This window comes from Halyomorpha halys, unplaced genomic scaffold (assembly GCF_000696795.3).
Source record: "Halyomorpha halys isolate HHAL.00 unplaced genomic scaffold, Hhal_1.1 Scaffold95.1, whole genome shotgun sequence".
NCBI lineage: Eukaryota > Metazoa > Arthropoda > Insecta > Hemiptera > Pentatomidae > Halyomorpha > Halyomorpha halys.
This window is the reverse complement of record NW_027108063.1, coordinates 67,359-88,415: the sequence shown is the minus strand read 5'-3', so window position 1 is coordinate 88,415 and position 21,057 is coordinate 67,359. Positions and strand designations below refer to the sequence as shown.

Here is a 21,057-nt window from a genome sequence, read left to right as displayed (position 1 = left end):
GCATTACAAAACTTTTACTTACCACACTGCTTACATCTCCAAGTTATGAGTAGATAAGTGGATTCGTGTTCAATTTATTGCTATTTTTTTTATTTAAAAAAAAAAAAAATTAAGACTAGAATAGGAGAAAATTTTGAACAAAACATTTTTATAATGATGAGAAGATAGTTTACCGTGGATAATACAGATAAGGAGAAGATGGTTGGGGGGTGAGGTCAGAATAAAACATTCATCATTTATGCCATGCCATTTAAATTTAAACAATGTTAAATAATCCAAAGCAATGTAAAAAAATATTTTTTAAATTAAAAAAATTTAAAAAACCTTTTTAACGTGTAATTGGAAGTGTGTAAAATAAAACAGTATATAAGTAAATAAATTTATATACTTAAAAAAATAAATAAAACTAGAAAGAGTGTAAAAATTCTTTAAGGCGGCAGAACCCAGAACAACCATAGCTGTACCTAAACATCGATCCAAACAATCCAATGTGAAAGAGAGATGCTAGAACTCTTTCCATCACTCCCAAGCAACCAAGGATTGATGACAATGTCTTAAACAACTTTTTAAATAAATTATAGTTTTAAAATTGGTATTTAAAAAAAAAAAATCTGAAATACAACTTCAATATACGTGTTCTCACTAACACCTGATATAAGGGTTGTAAAACCACTAAGATAGACAATCCTAAGGATATTAAGGTTAGGAATGTGAATATTAATGAGAGAGAGAACTACTTTATTTATCTATGCTGCCTAAATACATTAGGTTGCTATCTCACACAGCATACTTATCAATCCGTAATCGGACTTATTACATATTTAAAAGTAAATTTTTATGTGGATGATGAAAATAAAAGTATCTATGAATATTGTATTGTGTAAGCATATAATAGAATCAATTCATTCAAGGAAGAAAAAAACAAACAGAGATTTTGTAAACAAAACTACAATTTCTTTATTTATAAAAATATATTTACAAGCACTAACAATTGTTATAGAATGCTAAGAGAGTCTTAAATACCCTGGGATTATAATCTTCAAAAACAGGTAATCCTTTCTCATATGAGCAATTTTTGACAATGTCCATAACAGGAAAAGACCAAAAATAATTCTTTGGTTCAGTATTAGAGGCACAGGAAGTTGAATTTAACTGTAGAACAGAGAAGTGAAAGAACTGGCCATTAGTGTGTACAGTTTGAACAGTTATTGGTTCCTTCAGCTTACCTCCTGAGCCCTATGTAACATTATAGATATGAATAATAAATCTTTAAGAATAACAAAGAAAGAACAGATTAATATTTTTTTATTTTAATGAAAAAATGCAGAGTTTGCCCACTCATATGACTTTTAGTATCAGTTTGGCTATGAAGTCCAAAAGGAAATGTGTGTGCAGTATCATCTCTATTATTGGTTTAAGTGAGATGTAGGTACCAAATTATTTTTTCCTGGTAAGTAAGCCTATTGGTCCTTCATTGCGTAGACTAAGATTTCTTTTAAAACTTTAAATTTAGTTTTGTATATAATTTAACTATAATTATCATTAAAATGAGTATCAATATTGATCTAGGCGATATACAGTTCTCAAGTTGGTAAACCAACTTCCAAATCTCATATTATTGTTTTTTTATAAAAACATGGTTAGAAGGTCTAATGCATAACATTGTTGCTGAAACTGGTCTGATTTAGCCTTTTTTTACTTTTAATTTTAATTATCTTTCAAGTCATAACATGTATTTACATTAAGTCATAACATGTAATTACCATAAAATGTGTACTTTCTGAGATATGTGCAAGTAAATATATTTATCATCATGCCTCTCATCAGGAAAAGATTCTATACATAAAAAATTTAAAGACTTTAAGGAGAAGATTTGAAGCAAGTATTATTAAAGTCATTTAATATTTTAGAGTTACAGTTAATATAAAAACACATTTTTGGGCTATTTCACCGTTCCTATTGCACACAACATGCCTGATTTTATTAAAACTAGATTTTTAACTTAATAGACCTTGAGAGTTATTATTTTCTTTTTCAACCAGAAACAATGTTATTTTTATCATTTATTTAAGAACTATAAGATATTACTTTTTTTTCTTAGTTGAGAGGCTTTGTTATCTTTTTTCTTGACTCCTTCCTTTCATTAGACTCTATGAAGATAGTAACAAAAATCCAATACAAGATCAAACAAAAGAACAATCATTACAATTTATATCAGTATTAATTGATATTTTGTTTTCAATTATACATTGTGAGCTTGATAAAAATCAATTTTAGAAAAGCACCAATAGCAGAACCATAGTATTCACCAAATAAAAAATACAATTCAGTTATTTATATTGTCAGTTGGCATCAGAACATCATTCTTATCAGCCCTGCTAAGTGGGGCGAAACGTTGGTTAACAATAAATAGTTTTTTGTTACTATTTTGAAACTTTTATTGACCGCCACCCAGATTATGTTCCTCCAATATAAAATTCAGTTAGTTCATAAATATACGTACATAGAAGATATAATTAAATGTTAACCTGTAATGCCTGAGACATGGCAAAAATCCAAGCTTGCATTAAACTCCTGCCTAGGATCTGATCAGAAGTGACTGGGGTCTCAAAAAGGTTGGCAACCTGTGTTTCATTGTAATGCACTACAGCAGTGTGTATCTTTTTTAATTTTGCATCTGAGGTAAGAGCTGAAAAATAAAACAAATAACTTTTTATGTAAAAGAAAATCAACATTAAAATGGCCATAACATAAAAATGGACCATTTGCCACTCTATTACAGTTACATACTAAGTATAATAAGCATTAAAAAGGTACTAAATAGAAAAAGTTCTTTTTTTATTTAAAAAATTTAAAGTTTATGCTGTCATTTCTTTTTTTCATTACTTAAATTTAAATATACATGAAATTTGTATGTTTCATAATTAGTAAATATTAAAATTATATATAATTATGCAGTTAGATGGATTTGTAAATATTTGTTCATTTAAATTTATGTATAAAATTTGTTAGTTTAGTAATGAGTAAATTATAAAACTAATAATTATGTAGTTCAGTGGGTTTGTAAATATTGTTTTAAGAATGGGAAAGGAAATCATACAATATGATTATAAAAATAAAAATAAATACTATACTTAATTAGTTAATCTATATATAAAGCTTAATCAAGTACATTATACAGTAGAGTTATGACAAATGATGAAAAAAAAAAAAAAAAACCGTTTGTCAGAATAAAAAAAAAAGTGTCCAACTTTTTTTACAACACATGCCACGACTAATGGCTCCCAACCCAACAATGAAGCGTCCCACAACTACATCCCCACCCTCCTCTACCATTCCACTTTGATAATAAATATTTCTATACAGTATAAACTTTTTCTTTTTTAGTTTCTTCTTACATACTATATAATGATAAAAAGTTGGAGAAAACTATACTTATACAATGAAAATATACATTAGGAATAACCATGTACAATATACTTGCTAATCTAGGGAATATAAACTCTAAGTTATTTCAGCCTTTCGAAAAATTGAAATTACAAAACAAATTTGTTTCAATAAACAAAACCACGATAGTAAAAATATTTAAGAGATTTATGAATTCAGTAAATATATTACGTGGTTTATATAATTCAGGCAAAATTGCTGTACTTTTGTACTCAATTGCTCATAACTTCTATTTTCTCTTCTTCTTATTCTCCATTATGTTGAAATGCAGCTAATTTGTATTTATTCAAAGATTAATAAACAAATATACTGAGTGAATACTTTAAAATAAATACTGTTAGGCACAATCCTTAATGAGATTTCTGAAACGTTTTGGTTTAGCTAGATTTTCAAACTCCAGTTCAGAAGACATTAATAAATGTTAAAAGTGAGAATCAGTGAGTAAAGAATTGTATTTATTTTTTATCAGGGTTATGTTGAAGAAAGTCTGGCTGGCCACATAAATATATTGAACCAAACATAAAAGATTATTAAAGTGCAAAATCTTTAATTTCAAGAATATTTCCTGATGGTGAGATATTGCAGCTCATTCTCCACCTCTATGCCAATCTTTAACCTCCCTAAAACAAATTGTTCAGCCACTTGCTATTTCTGAACCTCCAACTTGCCACAATGTGACAAATGTACCTTGAATGTTACTTGAGAAAAATAAACCTGTAAAAGGCATCAAGAATACTCCATCCCAGAAAGCGGATGGTGTTCTCAGAATATTATGATAAATATATCATCAATATATTATCAAACATAACAATTGAACCAGCACCAAGTTAACAGAGGTTTGGTTCATATTTGGATAATTTATGTCATACTCACGAAACATTCCATAAATATTAATAATGATGAATAGATTGTTGACCGTGGATAATATTATATGAAGAGAAGAAAGTTGGAGGTGCATTCAGTGAAGGACATAAATAAATGCAAAAGGATATACATAATGATTAGAAAATAACAAACATTATGGATACATAAATCATGTTGACAGACATGAATAGTTTAAATTTTAAAGATAAAGATAAAGGCCGTGTGAGGAGAGTAATAATCAAATTAGGCAATAGGAAATAACAAATAATATAATTCACATATAAATGTAGTTAGTAAATATATGTACAAAATAAAAATTATTTAAAAAAAAGTAATGAAAGAACTGTGAAATAAAACGTATATATAGGTAATTAAATATGTAAGTAAAATAACAAGATCTAGGAAATAAAAATATCAAGTTATATAATGCAAAATAAACCAAGAAATATGAATATTTTAATTTAATAGTAATAATTTAAATTAAAGTTATGAGAAAAAAAGAGAAAGAAAATATATGTAATTAATGAAATATGTAAGTAAAATACTGGAATAAAGAAACAAAATATTAAGTTAAGTAAGACAAAATTAAGTAATTAGAAAATATGACAATAATAATAAATGGTGTTCAAAACTAAGATGGATAAGGAAAAATAGGGAAATAATAGAGAAAGAAAAGTAGAACGGTGTAAAAATAAAAATGAGAATAAAATGTAAACAAAGAAACTGCTTGGAAGAGATGTAAAATCTAAGTGGCACGTGCGGTGACAATATAAGTAACAACTAACATACACCATATTAAACAAATACTTTAAACTAATAAATAAATCCACACTTCCCCCCCCTCCATATCATTCATGAACTTATAAACATCTACAAAAATAGTCTCACCACTTCATTCAGTTTTTCAAAACCCCTGTCTATACACTAATACAGGTCACTACCATATATCCCCTCCCCTCTCTTTCAGATAACATCCAAAAATTCTAAAGTATATTTTTTAAATTTGTCATCACCTTTTATATGTTTCTTTTATTTTAAATCTTTTTTAAATTTCTTATTTTTACCCTTCCAAGTAACTTGTAATGTATTCTTGATCTTCCGGTAGCTTCGTCATCTTTTCCAAGGTATTTTTTACACTAAAAATATACCGCACAGGCCACTTTACTTGGATTTTACAACTCTTTCAAGCAGTTTCATTGCTTATATTTTATTCTCATCTTTCTTTTTACACCCTTTTCCTTCTCTACTCTTTTCTTATTTTTCCTTACCCATGTCATTAGTTTTGTGTTCGCTATATATTACTATCGTCATATTTATTAGGTTATAAAATAAGTTTGGAGTGTTTTTCAATATTTCAATTTAATCCTTTCTTTTTCGTTTACAAAATCAGGTTTACTTGGTAAATAATGTTTACATATTCTAAAAAAGCATTAGTTAAGTGCTTTTATGCAATTCCTTATCTTTAAATGGTATTTTGCTTGCTCAAAATGGAAGAGAAAAAATTCATTTTCGTCATTAAACGATTTTTTGTTTCCGAAATGAAAATCCGCTGCACAGATGGTTAACAAAATTTGTAGTGTGTAAGGTGATGATGCCTTTGGAGAAAGCACTGTCCATAAGTGGTTTGCTCAGTTCAGAACCGGAAATTTGGACTTAGAAGACGCAAAGCGCTCGGGTCATCCTTCAACTGTTGATGGTGACCAAATTCAAGAATTGGTCACAGATAATCCTCACTCCACACATGGGATATCGCAGAAATGCTTAACATATCTCATGCAAGTGTCTCAAATCATTTGGGGGCTAGGGAATTGGTTTTGTGAAGTGATATATGGATTCCTCACAATTTGACGGAAAATAATTAATTGGACCGCATATACATTAGTGATTCCCTCCTGAAACGCAATGTTAATGATCTATTTTTAAAAAGGTTGATAACTGGGGATGAAAAGTGGGTCCTGTTTAATATATTGAGCAAAAAGGATTACAACCAAAAAAGGTTGTGCTGTGCATTTGGTGGGATTGGAAAGGTGTCCTTTATTTTGAGCTCCTCCCACCCAACCAGACTATTAATTCTGCAGTATATTGTACCCAGTTGGAAAAATTAAAAGCAAGGGTTGAGCAAAAGTGTCCAGCATTGGCTAATCATAAAGGCATAGTTTTCCATATGATAACCTCCGTCCTCAGGTATCTTAGCAGACCCGATAGAAATTATTGGAGTTTGGCTGGGATGTGATCTCCTACCCACCCTATTCACCATACCTTGCCCTAACAGATTTTGACTTATTTCGTGCCCTTCAGAATTCTTTTAACGGGAAACACTTTAATTTGCTCGAGGACTGCAAAACGCACATAGAGGAGTTCATTGTACAAAAATCTGACCAGTTCTGAGAGGACAGAATTAAAAAATTACCTGAACGATGGCAACATGTAATAGATCAAAATGGCTCATACATAATTGATTAAAAATATTTACAAGAATCTGAGGTTTATATTGAACTTATTTTACAACTTGATACTAATTACTTCTTTAGTCTTACTAAACTTTGTATCTTGTTTGTTTATTCCACTATTTAACTTACATATTCCATTAATTACATATATTTTCTTTCTTTTTTTTTATTTCCTACATCCTGTTATTTTACTTACATATTTAATAATCTATATATACTTTTTATGTCACAATTCTTACATTACTTTATTTTTAATAATTTACATTTTATACATATAGTTACTAATTAGATTTTCATATGTATTTTATTATTTGTTCTTTCCTCTGACTTAGTTCTAATATTATTTTTCTCTTACAGCCTTTATCGTCTTATATATAAACTTAAACTATTCATGTCTGTCAACACTATTTATGTATCCATAATGTTTGTTATTTTTTTATTTTCTAATCATTCTAAATAACTTTTTATTTATTGGTTGTTATCTTGATTTTTTGTTTTTAGCCCTGATGAAAGATAGCAATTCTGGCACTTTGTAAGGTTCAGCAAGTTAGTACAATTAATTAAAGACTAATGAAAAATAAAACAAGTTTTACAACCAAAGCAGAAAAGTTACCCTCTACTCCTTACCCTAAAATATCAGCAGATTAATAGATAACAAAGTTATTTATTTCATTCTAAAAATGGAAACTAGTTAACTTACGGAAACTTTGCTCAAACTTGAATATATTTGATTCTTCAAGTGATACAACAGGTGATAACGGGGAAATATCAGGTAATTCAAAATTAATTTCTTGTTGACTTCCTTCAATGGATGGATGTTTATCAGCAAATACTACAGCATCACCTAAAAAGATTTAATATAAGTAAACAGCACAATTTATTAATAAATAATAGTAATTAAGAATGCATTACAAACAAAATGTTTAGAGGCTAAGCTGATAAAAATAATAAAACCTTTGATATTACCTGTTACTGAAAATAGAATCTTCTGTTTGGAAGGGAGTGTCACAGGAACCACAAATTTGGCTGAATTAATTATGGATCGTTGACCAAGTAATTGAGGGCTAAAAGATGAGCACAACTGAAGGAGCCTATTTACCAGCAGATAACTAAAATGAACATAATATAATAAGCAATACAGGAGAAAGTAAACAGTAAAATAATTGTATTCATATTAATCAAAAATATACAGATTTCTCATTTACATATTATAAGCTAATAAAACACACATGATAATAATACAGTAAATAATCAAAAAGTAAAATATAATACAAATTTTAAAAATCAGGTGCAGAACGTGTGTCACACCTCTTCCACTAACAATTCAACTGTAGGTAGAAATAAATAGTAGTATATTTTACACAATCAATTACCATATGTTTTTTACCATCCATCTCATCCATTATCTTACACAAGTTTACATGTTAAACATAAATTTTTCTTAAATCTTTAGCTTTCTAACATCTATATTAATATTCTTATTTCAAGAAATTTGTTTTCAACCTAGACTATGTTTTCTGTGAGAACTGATTGAAAGGATTGAAATAAAGAAAAGTCCTGGACATGATTTGATACCAGTCATAGCAATTAAAATGTTACCCAGGAAAACTGTTGTTTTTATAACATCAATTTTTAACAGTTGTCTACGGAGAAAAGCCGAACTTATAATAATTTACAAGCCTGGTAAAAATACTAAACTAATCAGCAGCTATAGACCCATCAGTTTGTTACCCATTTATATTGTTAACGATTTTCTATTTGGTTTTCAGTATAGCCATTACACTTCTCACCAACTGGCAAGCCTATCAGAATTTATAATAAATGGATTTCAATTAAAGAAGCACAACCTGGTAACGTTCTTGGACTTCCACAAGCGTTCAATAAGGTCTGGCCTCAAGGCCTCCTATACAAGGTAAAGCGGATGGGCACTCCTAAGTAACAACTGAGCTCATTACTCAACGGCAGAACATTTTCTGTTTGAATAAATGACACAAATTCTACTCTCAGACAAATCCATGCCGGTACTCCACAAGGTTCAGTCCTTACTCCCATTCACAGCTGTGTTCTCTCAACATGATGACATAGTAATAGCTAGAAATACTCTGCTAAATCACCTTAATGAACTAGAACAATACTTCAATAAATGATTAATTAGTCTGAACATTGAAAAATGTACTTCAAAAGATTTTACTTTCAGATACTCAACAGAAGTGATCCTCAAAGGTGAAAATGTAAAATGGTATCCTGCCAGTGAAACAGTAGGATCCCTAGGAATTCACCTTGATCGCTGCCTTATCTGGAATTATTACATCAACATCGGCTGCTGCAGGACATCCTGTTATAAATTCTATATTTATCAGTTCTCATATTGTTACTCTAAAATTTTATTTTACCTTTATTTCTTTTTTTTTCTTCATCTTAAATTCACTTTCAATTTTTTCCCCCATTATAAGTCAATTATTTATTCTGTTAAATCCATAAATGTCATTGTTCTTGTTATTAACGTTTATTTTATCTTTTATTAAGAATTATTATTTTAATCTATTTATTTATCTTATTTTTTTGTTTTATTTATAACGTTGTATGTTATAACAATTCTTTTTTTTATATAGTTAGGAGTGTATTTGGTATGAGGCTATACCCCCCATAATCAATTGTTTAAAAAAAAATGTACCTCTTACATTAACCATGCAAGGTCCACCTGGGCCCTGTTTCATAATAAAATACAAACTAATACTATTAGTCTTGAAGATTTATCTTAATTAAATTACAGAGACTTGTACAATAGTAACTTGCACTTTAATATTTTTTAATTTGTGTAATATCACTAATAGTCATCTCTTCATGAAAAAAATAAGTATTAGTATTATTACCACACTAGTTTCTAGACTTGTACTATGAACTAATACTATTAGCTTTCATTATGAACCAGGGCCCAGGCCGATCTGGTATTAAATAAATAAATAAATAAAATTATAACTACTTTGTTATGGATACAATATTTAGTTTTCTATTAACCATCATTAACTAAAAACTGTATCCATAACAATGTAGTCATAGTTTAGTTTATAACAAATTTTTACCCATCTCAGCTCAAAACAGGTAAGTGAAACAAACAAAAAAATAAAAAAAACAAGTGATATGAGAAAATTATTAGAAAATAAATTACTTTCTCCGTTTATCTGTGATACCATATTCTCGTGGAAATATCCAAGCCTCTCTTGAAGGGTCATGGCGTTTAGGGAGCTTTTCTTGCATACTATCATATAATAATGATGATTTTATGCACCTTAAAAAAAAAAAATTGTATTAGTAAAATTAAAATTGCTACTTGAGATAGTACTACATCAATTATTTGTATGGAACTAATTATTCTAATTAATACATCTTTATTAAAATATTTAAAAAATAAGTGCTCAAAAAAAAAGTGAATACAAATATATTCCTTCCTATTAAGATAAGATATAAGATCTTTAAAATCCTGGATGATTTATTAAACATTATTAATTGAATGGGATATTAATTTAATAATTATAGGAAAGATAATTTAACCATAATTTTAATTTATAATCAAGATGTCCCACGTTTCAGATATTACCCCATCATCAGTAACACTATCACAATTCAAAAAATATAATTCTATGACATCAATAATCAATATATAAGCAATTTAATCAAGTCATCCAAATTCAAAAACATAAAGCTGTCCTTAAATGGTTAATATTACTGACAGCATTATTGAAGTAATATAAATACTGGAATCATTATTGAGTGAATTAGGTTGATATAGATAGAGTGAAGTCTGATACTTACAGTTAAATGCAGTTTTTCATTAATGCTATATTGAAAGTTTTAAATACCAGTTAAAATGTAATAGGGATAGTAATCATTTCTTAATTGGATTCTCGTTCATTGTACATTCATCAATACATTTGACCGAGTCTTCTTAAAACTTTTCTTTTTTTTTAAGACCCCAAATGTTAATCATATATCGCTTTTGATTATTTTGATCCACCCCTGTTTCATTGGTACTAAAGTTCCATGAATTGGTTTAAGTCATAACCCAGCCCACCTTCCATTGTCTTTGTGTCTCTTAGTAATTCTAAGTACAAATAGTGATCACTGTTTTTGATCTCACTGAGACGATATTATGTTTAGTAAATTAGTTTACATCAAACTCTCATTATTAACAAATAAATTAGTTTCCTTAGAGATATTTGCTTTTTTTTTTTTAATTATTAAACTTTTAAATAGTATCTCTCATCATCTCTCATCCTGTATATCAACAGCAATACCATCATTGAATCATAACAGATATTAGAGGGTAATGAAATAGTGAAATGAGTACTGATACTTTCTTGATTCTGAATAATCAGAGAAAATATCAGTTTTTCACCCAAAATATTAATTTAAAAAAATGTCACAAAATCTAAAATTCCAACAAATAAAAACTTACATCTTTAGTGAGAACTTCAACAGTCTAGCAGAAATATCATGTCATATCACACATTCATTGAAATAATTTTCAGTAAACTTGCCAAAGGGAAAACATACCTCTTAACTAATTTATCTTGTAAAGGCAATTCTTGCTCAAGTGATATATCTTGCTGCAATGGTAAGACATCAGAACTTATTTCAACAGTATTTGTCAGTACTTTGGCCTGCGTAAATCCCTCTAGAAGTACATTATGATCTTTATATGTTAGGCAAGGCTCTTCATGATAATCAGGATGAGTTTCATCAGCAACCAGAGGAACAGGTTTAAAAGATTTCAAAGGTATACTACAAAAAACAAAACAAAAAAACATGTCAAATACAAAAAACAGGTGTTATAATAGTTGTTCAAAGAAGTCATTGAATTCAAAAGAATCTACCCTTTATAACTGAAGCGTTTTACAGCACAAGTGTCGTAAATTGCTTATACCTCATGATACTATATTAACTAAGTTTTAAAAACAGCTTAGTCTAATGTATGACAATAATATAGTCAGTTAATTCAGTTTATACAAAAAAACACAACATTGAAAAATTATCATTATCCATTTTTTTTATCACTGCACAGATCAAGTTACCACATAGGGGAGCGCTGCATATGTGGCAATGGTTGGTAGAAATTCTTTGGAAGTTCACAACTATATCTGGTATATCAGACATCAGGATCGAACTTTTGGGTTTCTACACCCTTTTATTTATTTTTTTATACAACACGAATAAACTCAAAATATAAGGTTATTCCATTACGATCATACCATTACAGTGAACACTATACTATATGAATAGAGAATTTTATACTAGGGATCATACTTCAAAACTCAATAAATAATTTTAGTAATTAAAACTTAATTCAGAACTAAAAGCAACAATAATATTAATTACTAAAATAAAACTAGATATAGGCACAGTACACAGTCGAATGTACAACTTTAAACATGATGACACGAATATATATTTCAAATAATAAACAAATGAACGAGTGTACTAACACAAGATATTGATTTGAAAATGGAAATAATAATTAAAGCATGGTTGTGTATTTAAGGGTAGTTTAATTTCCCAGAAATTATTATATATATATCACAATATTTTTTCTAATTCACTCTGTATACTTATATAGATATTATAAAATACAACACTTATATATAATAGCCAGCACAAGGTACATCACTCAGGTAAAATGATTCTATAAAAAGTGTAAACCCTAAAAAAAAAATTATGAAAATTGGTCTGACTCTAGAATAGTATCATTGATTAATATTCAATCAGCATTGAATTTAAACTCCTCCAAAAGGAACTGAGTTATTGTTTTCGACTGAAATTGTAAAAATACAAAGCTAAAACTATTTAGTAATTTTGATTTCAAAAAGATTGAACCAGCAGTAGTCTCATGAGAGTTGGTTGGTACTTCCCTTTAAATTTTTCACTTAAGGAATTTAGGGAAATTTAATTCTAGTGACATATTGTTGGGCTTGAAGAGAATTGATCCCATGGGTAATTACCTGGGACTTTGGAGTAATCACCTGGGGGGTTAATTCTCTTCTAATTCTAATAGTTGTTCTAATTATTGATATTCCCTAACAAATTCACTTACTATAATAATAATTAGATATAAACTTTACCATTTATCAGTTACTTTTTAAATGTTTTTTCTTTACGTTTTAGCTCCCTAATTAAAAAAAACCGAAGTTTATGATGTATAAAGTTGAAATAAAAATATTTTGGGATATGTCATATAAATTGATCTGTAATCATGAAACCATAAATATGCCTAAAATTAGATACTTGTTTGGATTCTGATTTTAGGAAGTAAGCATGTTTTTTACTTCTGTAGGTAAAATTTATTTATTGACATCAATAAACAAATATATAATACTGATACCATTATAAATCTTCGAAATTAGATAGATCATTTCTGTCAATTTTCGAAGGAATAACACATCGATAAGGATCTGCTTGCTTTTTCATTTAAATTTAATGATATTGTTACAGAGAAAGATTGGTCATATGTTTATAAAACTTCCCCACCATAAAAATAACCATAACATAGTTTCCAAAATGAAATTGAGAAAAAATGCAAATCTATGCAACAGTAACATGTAATATAGAATTTTTAAATGATAACTTATATTTAAATTACTTACAACTCCTTTTTATTATTCTTTTTAATAACATCCAAAGCATCTTCAAATTCCATTCCTCTCTTTTGGAGTTCTTTTAAGGAACCATGGTCCAATACTCTCTTTTTGCCTTGTACTTTCCAATGTTCGCGAAACATATTACCAACATGTTGCTGAAGCCGGACAGAAGACAACTTCATTTTAAGATCTAAATAACCCACAACCCTCAACCAAACAGTTGTGTAACCTCCTTCAAATCTAATCAAAAGCTTTAGTGGTAGGTTGCTACCTATCAGCTGTTGTTTACTTGTCAAAGTAAGGTTACCACTGGCCTAACCTGCTCGCTGGAAGTTCTGATGTAGTTAATATTTCCGCGTATTTTAATTTGTATATACAATGGCATGGTTTGGCGAAGGTCTGTCATCTCTGAGAGGACAGCTTTCGAATTTGGCTAAAGGTGTTTTGGTGGAAGAGGAAGAATCAGAAAAGAACAATGAAGGTAAGATTATTTCACTTAAAATTAAATTGTTAAATTAATTACAATTGTTGATATGCAACCTTTTGTCAATTTAAATATGCAATAGTTTCACATAGTTTCACTTTCAGTGAGCAATGTGGATTCATCGGTTCCTGCAACTTTGTCTGATGTCCAAACTGTAAGTGATGTATTGTTTTAAATTTAATATATTATATTACTTCTTTCAATTATTTTAACATATTTCTATGGAAATTATATTAGATATTTATATGGAATACGTCTGATATCTAAAAAGAAACATTTTTTATTGAAAACGCTCCTGATATTTTGATAGTTAATTTATTTTAATGGTCTTTCTTAGTAATTTGTGAAAATAGAAGGAAATCTTATATTATCAAAAGTATAGTTACGTTTTCTTTTAATTTTTGGTGCTGTCGAGTTAATGTTTATTTGCTTTTTAGTGAATTAAGAGTTAAGAAATAGAATATTGGACTTCGAATAAAAATTGATAATTCTTGCTAGAGCCTATGGGAGGCCTAGAAGGCAAGTGCCAGTGTAGAAATGCCCTATTCTTGATTGTGTTGTATTATGGAAGATATGCGTTCCTAACACCATATTGATAATCCTGGCCAGTGTAACCCAGGTTTATTCCTGGCAAGGCCACCTTTTCTCAGCCCAGGAAAAAATTTTAATACACTGAATTATTCCATTTTTCATATTTATTCAACACATTTTTTCATTCACGATATTTTGTTAGGACTCTACTAATTTAGTTAGATATAACTAATGTTATTTTTTTGGAAAAAAATATTTTTACTTCTCTGGATTATTATGATGAATATTTCGAGTATATTTTCTATTTATTCATATATCTATCTTTTCTTATATTATTAATACTGTGTTGATATTTTTTTTATTTTAAAAAATATACAATACAGATGATTTGAACACAGTAGGGAGAAAGCTTTCAGCCAAGCAAGCAGCTTTCTAACCATTGGCATTGACTGCAAGATGGTTGGGCCTGGAAATTAATATTTCGCAGAAAAAATGTGCGGTAATGGGGCTGAAATTACTTTGCAGACAAAATGTGTGGTAATGAGGCCAAAATTATAACCGAGGAACTCAATCGCAGTTGATTCATATACTTTTGTGTGAGATATTTTGGCTTTGCATGAACATAAGCAATATTTATTTATAAAATATTTAGCAGTTGAGGATCGAAACTAGGATAATGACATCCAAGGTGTATTAAGGGGTTTATTACAAACTACTTCACAAACCCTCATACAACCAGTGCTGACATATAGACCTGAAATGTGGGCCGTTTCAAAATTTAATTAACATCTGCTCCTTAATTCACGAGAGAAAGATAATATGGTTCATTTTGGGGGAGGGTCAGCATTGGCCAAATCTGGAGGTGAAGAACCATACTGGAGTTGTATGAGGTGTACAAGGGGCCGAATGTTGCCCATTTTATCCATATGAAAAGACTAAGATGGGCAGATCATATAACTTACATGACTCATGCTGATATACCACAGAAGATCATGGAAGAGGTACCACACGTAACCAGAAGATGTGGTAGAATATGATTCTAGAACTCTGCTTGCCATTAGGAACTGGTTGATCCCTGCTCAGGATTGGGACCATTGTTGAAGGCTGATGCAGGAGGTAGTTGCCTAGAAATAGGTTGTGCACCAATAAAGAAGAAGATTATACTCATATTTATATTAACATATCTATCTTTTCACATGTTAGAAACACTGAGTAGAGAGTTTTATTGGAAAAATATTCAGTTCAGTTCGTTCGATCAGTTTTAATAATTTTCAAATTTCATTTAATGACAAAACATATATTATTCGATTGTTTTTTCCAGAACCAAAAAAAACATCACTTTTTGGATTCAGAAAGATAATAATGAAATTGAAAAAAATTCCTGTCAATATAGTATTGACATAACTCAAGATATAAAAGGGCTTATAATTTTAGCAACAGATATATAAAAAAAAAACGGTCTGTAACACCTAAATAAGCTACTTAGCTAGTTAGGTCATTAACAATGAATTTGTAAATATCATCAAGCGACTTTAGCAATTTAGTTTCTTTCACTATGTTATTTGAATTACTTTGTAGTTGGTTTTTTGCATAAATTTGTATTTGTTTTTCCATAGTTGTGTCATTCTTTTTTCCTGTAACTCACATTAAATAATTTATAAATTTCTGATTTAGCATAGAAAAGATCTTCAAATCAATATGAAATACCTTTACATTTTTGTAATATCTGAGTTTTTTTATTTGATATTTATTTGCAATACAATTATTACAATTCAAGACAATCTTGAATATGTATTGATTGATTTTACACAATTTTTGAACTTCACAAGAATAACAATTTATGATTCATTTATATAAAATGGAAATTTTAAAAGTTTGTGAAAACAACAAAAAATTTTAATTATTTTAGGATAGTATTTTATAAAAACAATTTTTATGTTGAAGAAAAATAATACATTTTTTGCTCATTTGTCGCAAGATTAAAAACATTTTGTACCATCAGAAAGAGTATAAAAGAAAAAGATGTCTTCAGTACAAAATCCTGGCAGATAATTCTTTATTGGTTTGGAAACACTCCTGTGACACATCCTGCCTCTATATTCTGTATAACTGTTAGTGGAGAAACCATACTTCCTTGACAGGTACTGGGCCCAAGTTGAATAAAAAAAAACTATAAACTGTACAACCCAAAATAGAAGTTGGGCAGGACATTTTTTTTTTGTTAATAAAGTGTTTTTCTTTCTTTATGATGTTATTATTTTTTTAAATTTTATTACATGCGATAATATAATTCCGATGTATTTATGCTTCCCATATCATATATTATTTCGAAATCTTGTTTTCTTATCCCTGTAAGAAGGCCTATGAAGTAGGCTGAAACATAAGCATTATATAATTATTAACCAAACTTTTTATTTCTGATGGTACTCTAACCTTCTTCACCTCGAATTCATCGAAGATAAACTGTATTTCCGAAATGATCTTCCAGAGTACGTTCCTGGAGTAAAATTGTCTAGGCATTGTGCTATGCAGTATTCGAAAACATTTATGGCCTGAAAAATAGCATACGGTCATATTTTAGCTACTTTTCGTGCACTTATGTTTTATTTATTCCTATCACCAAAGTAATTATAATATAACATAAAAAATAAATTCAAAAGAATGATCATTATTTAAAGTAATAAATAATTAATGTACCATGTAAAACATAACATGTGTTTCCTTATATCTAGACGTTATGTCATAATTTACAGTAATTTTGAAATCAGTATTCCTAATCTTCTTTGAATTTATGTTGGAAATGATCAATAATCTAAGTGAACAGTCATATCCCCTTATCTGTTCGGTTGAGATAAGCAGAGTGTAATGTCTCTGGAAATCCAAATAAAAGGTTTATCTGTTAAATATGATGAGTAAATCCGGCGGGTAGTATAGGACAGGTGTCACCATATCACCTGGGACAGATGGCAATATCATTGGGTCCTTCGCCATGTTGACACAACACTCAAGGCTCTCCCATAGCCATCAAACATAGATAATCCATCCCTCCCCTTCTATTTCGTACTGATAGGGATAGCTATTTTTTTACCCTTGAGGAAAACGTTAAATGGAAACTGTAACAGGCAATTTTCATTAAATATTTGTAATTAGCCAAAAGAAAACTTCGAATTTCGAAAAATGCTCCTGATCTATCAGCATCACTACTGCATAGGAATGTTCTACTCCGTTCTTCGCTGCTAAGGCCGCCAAACGTCATTTAATAATAAAGTTACACATAATTTTGCGTTGAGAAACTGGAGAAAAACTAGTCTCAATACACCTCGTCAAATCGCCTTTACAATCCTTTGACAATCGTTCTTCATATTATATTTTATCGATATTGTTTTTATCTTTTAAGTATATCCTATTTATCCTAGTTAGGAAGGACTCCTTGGACTAGAAATTTCTCTTCGTTTCAGACTACTTTAATACGTACTAAATGTACCCACTAAAGTGATAGTACAAGAGCCCAAGAGGAGAAAAAAGGCAGTTATCTCACCCCAATTTTTGATTAGTTTAATGAAAACTATGTATAATTAATAGTCAAAATTGATGAGTCTGCCAAGTATAGGTAGGGGGAATAAAAAATGGCGGCTGTTTCAAAGCGATAAAAAAAACTAATTTTTCATTCGTAGCTCTATATCATAAAAAATAGGAACAACACAAGAAAACCTAAGAGGACGTCATTTAAAGAAGAGTAAATTTGCTAAAATATGACCCCTAAAAGAGCTATTTACGTCCAATAGTTCTCGATATATATATATAACTATAAATCAATTTATTTTAGTAAATATCATGAAAACTACTATTCCTACGAAGGTAAAGGTCAGAAACTTCCCTATAGTCCATTAATCTAGCTTTAATTTGAGTGGTAACAGACATCTGTACGTCACATAGTTCCTGAGATATAGATTTCTCAAAATAAATTAACTAACTACTAATCTTTCAGTAGATTTTTAAGAAATTTTGCTTTTTAAAAGGCTATATCTCGAGAACTGTTTGACGTAAATAGCTCTTTTAGGGCCAATATTTCAGTAAATTTACTCTTATTTAAATAACGTTCTCTTAGATTTTCTAGTGTTGTTCCTATTTTTTATGATATAGAGCTCCGAATTAAAAATTAATGTTTTTTTAAGGTTTTGAAATAGCCGCCAGTTTTAATTCCCCCTACCTATACTTGGCAGGCTCATCAATTTTGACTAGTACTTATACATAGTTTTCATCAAAGTAATCAAAAATTGGGGTGAGATAACTGCCTTTTTTTCTTCCCGGCTCTTGTACTATGAGTAAATCCATTAAATTAAAGTAAAGGCCTAAAGTCATATAAATGACTAACACAGTTTAGCTTTGAGAATCTAGTAAATCGTTGAATATTATCCATATATACAGCTTTAACAGTCCAAACGATAAATAAAATGCAAAATGCTCCTTATTATATTCAGAAATAATATTATCTATAAAAACCTGAATTTCACAAAGGTTCAAGATTTGACCCGAATTACGTTAGTTTCTTTTAATTATAAACTCCATATCCACACAAACCCATCGCTTTTTATTATTGCTTCCATAGATTTTCTGAAACATCTGAAAAGTACCAGTAAGTGGTAGATTGTGTAGTTACGTTCGAACATAGGACTGTCTTTAAAGAGGAACTACCAACTAACAAGAACTACCAGCGGTTCCTTCACATCATTTTAACTAAAATGCACATTCACTTGTAGTTTTCACTTAATACATTAATTAAACTACTTAATTTTGAAAATTCGTGCTACTGAACTTTGAACTAGGAACTTTCGATCTAATTTCTTTTATTATTTTCAAAATACCTCCAAATAGTTACTTCATCATAGGTTAAAAATTGATCTTTTAGGAATATAAGTATATAACCTTTTTCTTTAAATTTTTAAAAGTTTTTTGAAATGCTGAATCCGTTTCAGATTGGCTGCATTAACATCAGCCACTCCACAATGAAATAGATAATAAAACCAAATTATTGGCCCTTTTTAGTTTTTCTCTTATAATTTTTAAGTTTTTCACTTTTTTGAAGATGAATATTCTTTATCCAATTGACTAAAAGTTTTCTGTAAAATGGTTACATTTCATTTTCCCTCTACTACTAGCATTAAGCTACAAAAATAAGTCAATTTAGGGTATCCGTAAAAAACGTCAAAAACTATAAAATGTTAAATTATTCATTTATATAATTATTAAAACTTATAAATATCATAATTTATATGTATTACATATAATGATTTATGTATAGGATATACGTGATATATGTGAACGATGCAGTAAAACACAAAAGGACAGTTTGACGGGAGGTTTTCACAGAGAATCGAAAACTTGTCATTATTTTGCACTTTATAGCGGTGTCGGTGATTGGCCAAAAATGAAATGTAAGAAATTTTGCATTCTTAAATTTTGTATAGAATGATTATGCTCAGTTTTCTACGATAGTTGGAAGGGAACATATAATATAATTCCAACGTTTTAATTTTTTTTTCTCTATTGTTGTTGAGATGGTGGCTGTTTTCAATGTGGCAAACCTTAAATTTGGATTACATCTAAAACGTATAGAATCGATGAGAAAAAAGCTCTGAGAACACTCTTTTTGAATCTTTAATGACTTGATCATTTTTAGCGAGTTCTGACAGTTGCGAAATTTGGCCGAAAATTATAGCTAATGTATGTATTTTGTTGGAAATTTAGTCTCCTTTAATTTTATGTAGAATGGTTATTTCCACAAAATGTTTTGTTTTCGTATTACAAGCGTAAATCTGAAAAAAAATATTTCACGTTATCTCCTTTATTTGTGTGGCCTGATACAAATAAATCCACACCGATTGGTGAGGTGGCTAACATGAAATTGGAATTCAGCACTCTGAAAAACCCATACGATTGTTCAGAAAAAAAATTCTAGACTTCCAACAAACCTTTATTGACTGGTTTAAAACCGTTTTCTTTTGTTGACTTCAATTTTTTTTTTCATTCAGTCTAAAAATAATTTTCAACAATTTAAATGGCTGACAAACTCTTCACTTCTAGCTAATTTTGTGGGGAATAACTAAAAGTTAGTTTAAAAAAAAATTCTAATTATTTTTTAATAACAATTGCGTTTAAACTACAGAATAAATTTAAAGGTATAGTGTCTAGTACATCTGCAAAAAATACATACCGACGTCCGTGCAGAAAATTAATTTATTTTTTTATTTAATGTTTATAACATCAAGAGGCCAACTTCAAACCTTAATGAATCTTTTACTTATAAAAACAAAACAAAATAACATTGTCTTAGAATATTATATTAAAGTTATTACTCTTAGGTGTTGACGAAACTCTGAGAAACAAGAAAGTAAATAATTCAGATGTATATTAAAATATGTTTTATATAATACTTGAATAATTCCCCACCGTCATTTCCTTGATTGAGTTATTGTAATTTTTAAAATGCCAACCATAATCACAAGAATAATGGTGAAAGTTTTGTTTTTTAATCATCGTTTTTATTCTTGTGCCTAATTATTTTACTCTCACGAATTATAAATGTTACAAGGATTTTATTATCCTGCAATTGCAAAGACCCCTTCCTTTACCCATTTCACCTCTGTTA

General features: G+C 29.1%; 1 protein-coding gene and 1 long non-coding RNA gene across 3 annotated transcripts in view; both read right to left on the bottom strand.

Moving 5' to 3' along the window:
* Positions 1-952: 952 nt before the first annotated feature.
* Positions 953-13,665, bottom strand: mRpL37 (mitochondrial ribosomal protein L37). Its single transcript, XM_014415253.2, has 7 exons — positions 13,400-13,665; positions 11,316-11,543; positions 9,931-10,050; positions 7,728-7,870; positions 7,462-7,605; positions 2,529-2,689; positions 953-1,236 (listed from the first exon to the last, which is right to left on the bottom strand). The coding sequence occupies exons 1-7, from the start codon at positions 13,573-13,575 to the stop codon at positions 985-987; spliced, it is 1,224 nt and encodes a 407-aa protein (XP_014270739.1). The 5' UTR covers positions 13,576-13,665; the 3' UTR covers positions 953-984.
* A 1,715-nt stretch (positions 13,666-15,380) lies between these two features.
* LOC106677368 (uncharacterized) overlaps positions 15,381-21,057 on the bottom strand; it is a 6,748-nt gene continuing 1,071 nt past the window's right edge. The window contains exons 1-3 of one of the 2 annotated variants that reach the window (XR_001342584.3): positions 17,106-17,367; positions 16,842-16,960; positions 15,381-15,532 (exon numbers count right to left, since the gene is read on the bottom strand). This is a non-coding gene — a long non-coding RNA (uncharacterized lncRNA). Of the gene's footprint in view, positions 15,533-16,841; positions 16,961-17,105; positions 17,368-21,057 lie in introns of those variants that run through there. The other variant, XR_001342585.2, reaches the window with a different exon arrangement.

Excerpts from the sequence above, each read along its gene's own strand:
- mRpL37 (XM_014415253.2), bottom strand. The coding sequence starts at position 13,575 with ATGAAGTTGTCTTCTGTCCGGCTTCAGCAACATGTTGGTAATATGTTT. Across the intron at positions 11,544-13,399 it reads AAGAATAATAAAAAGGAGTT|TATACCTTTGAAATCTTTTA; the intron begins GTAAGTAATTTA and ends TGTTTTTTGTAG. Across the intron at positions 1,237-2,528 it reads CCATGTCTCAGGCATTACAG|GGCTCAGGAGGTAAGCTGAA; the intron begins GTTAACATTTAA and ends AATGTTACATAG.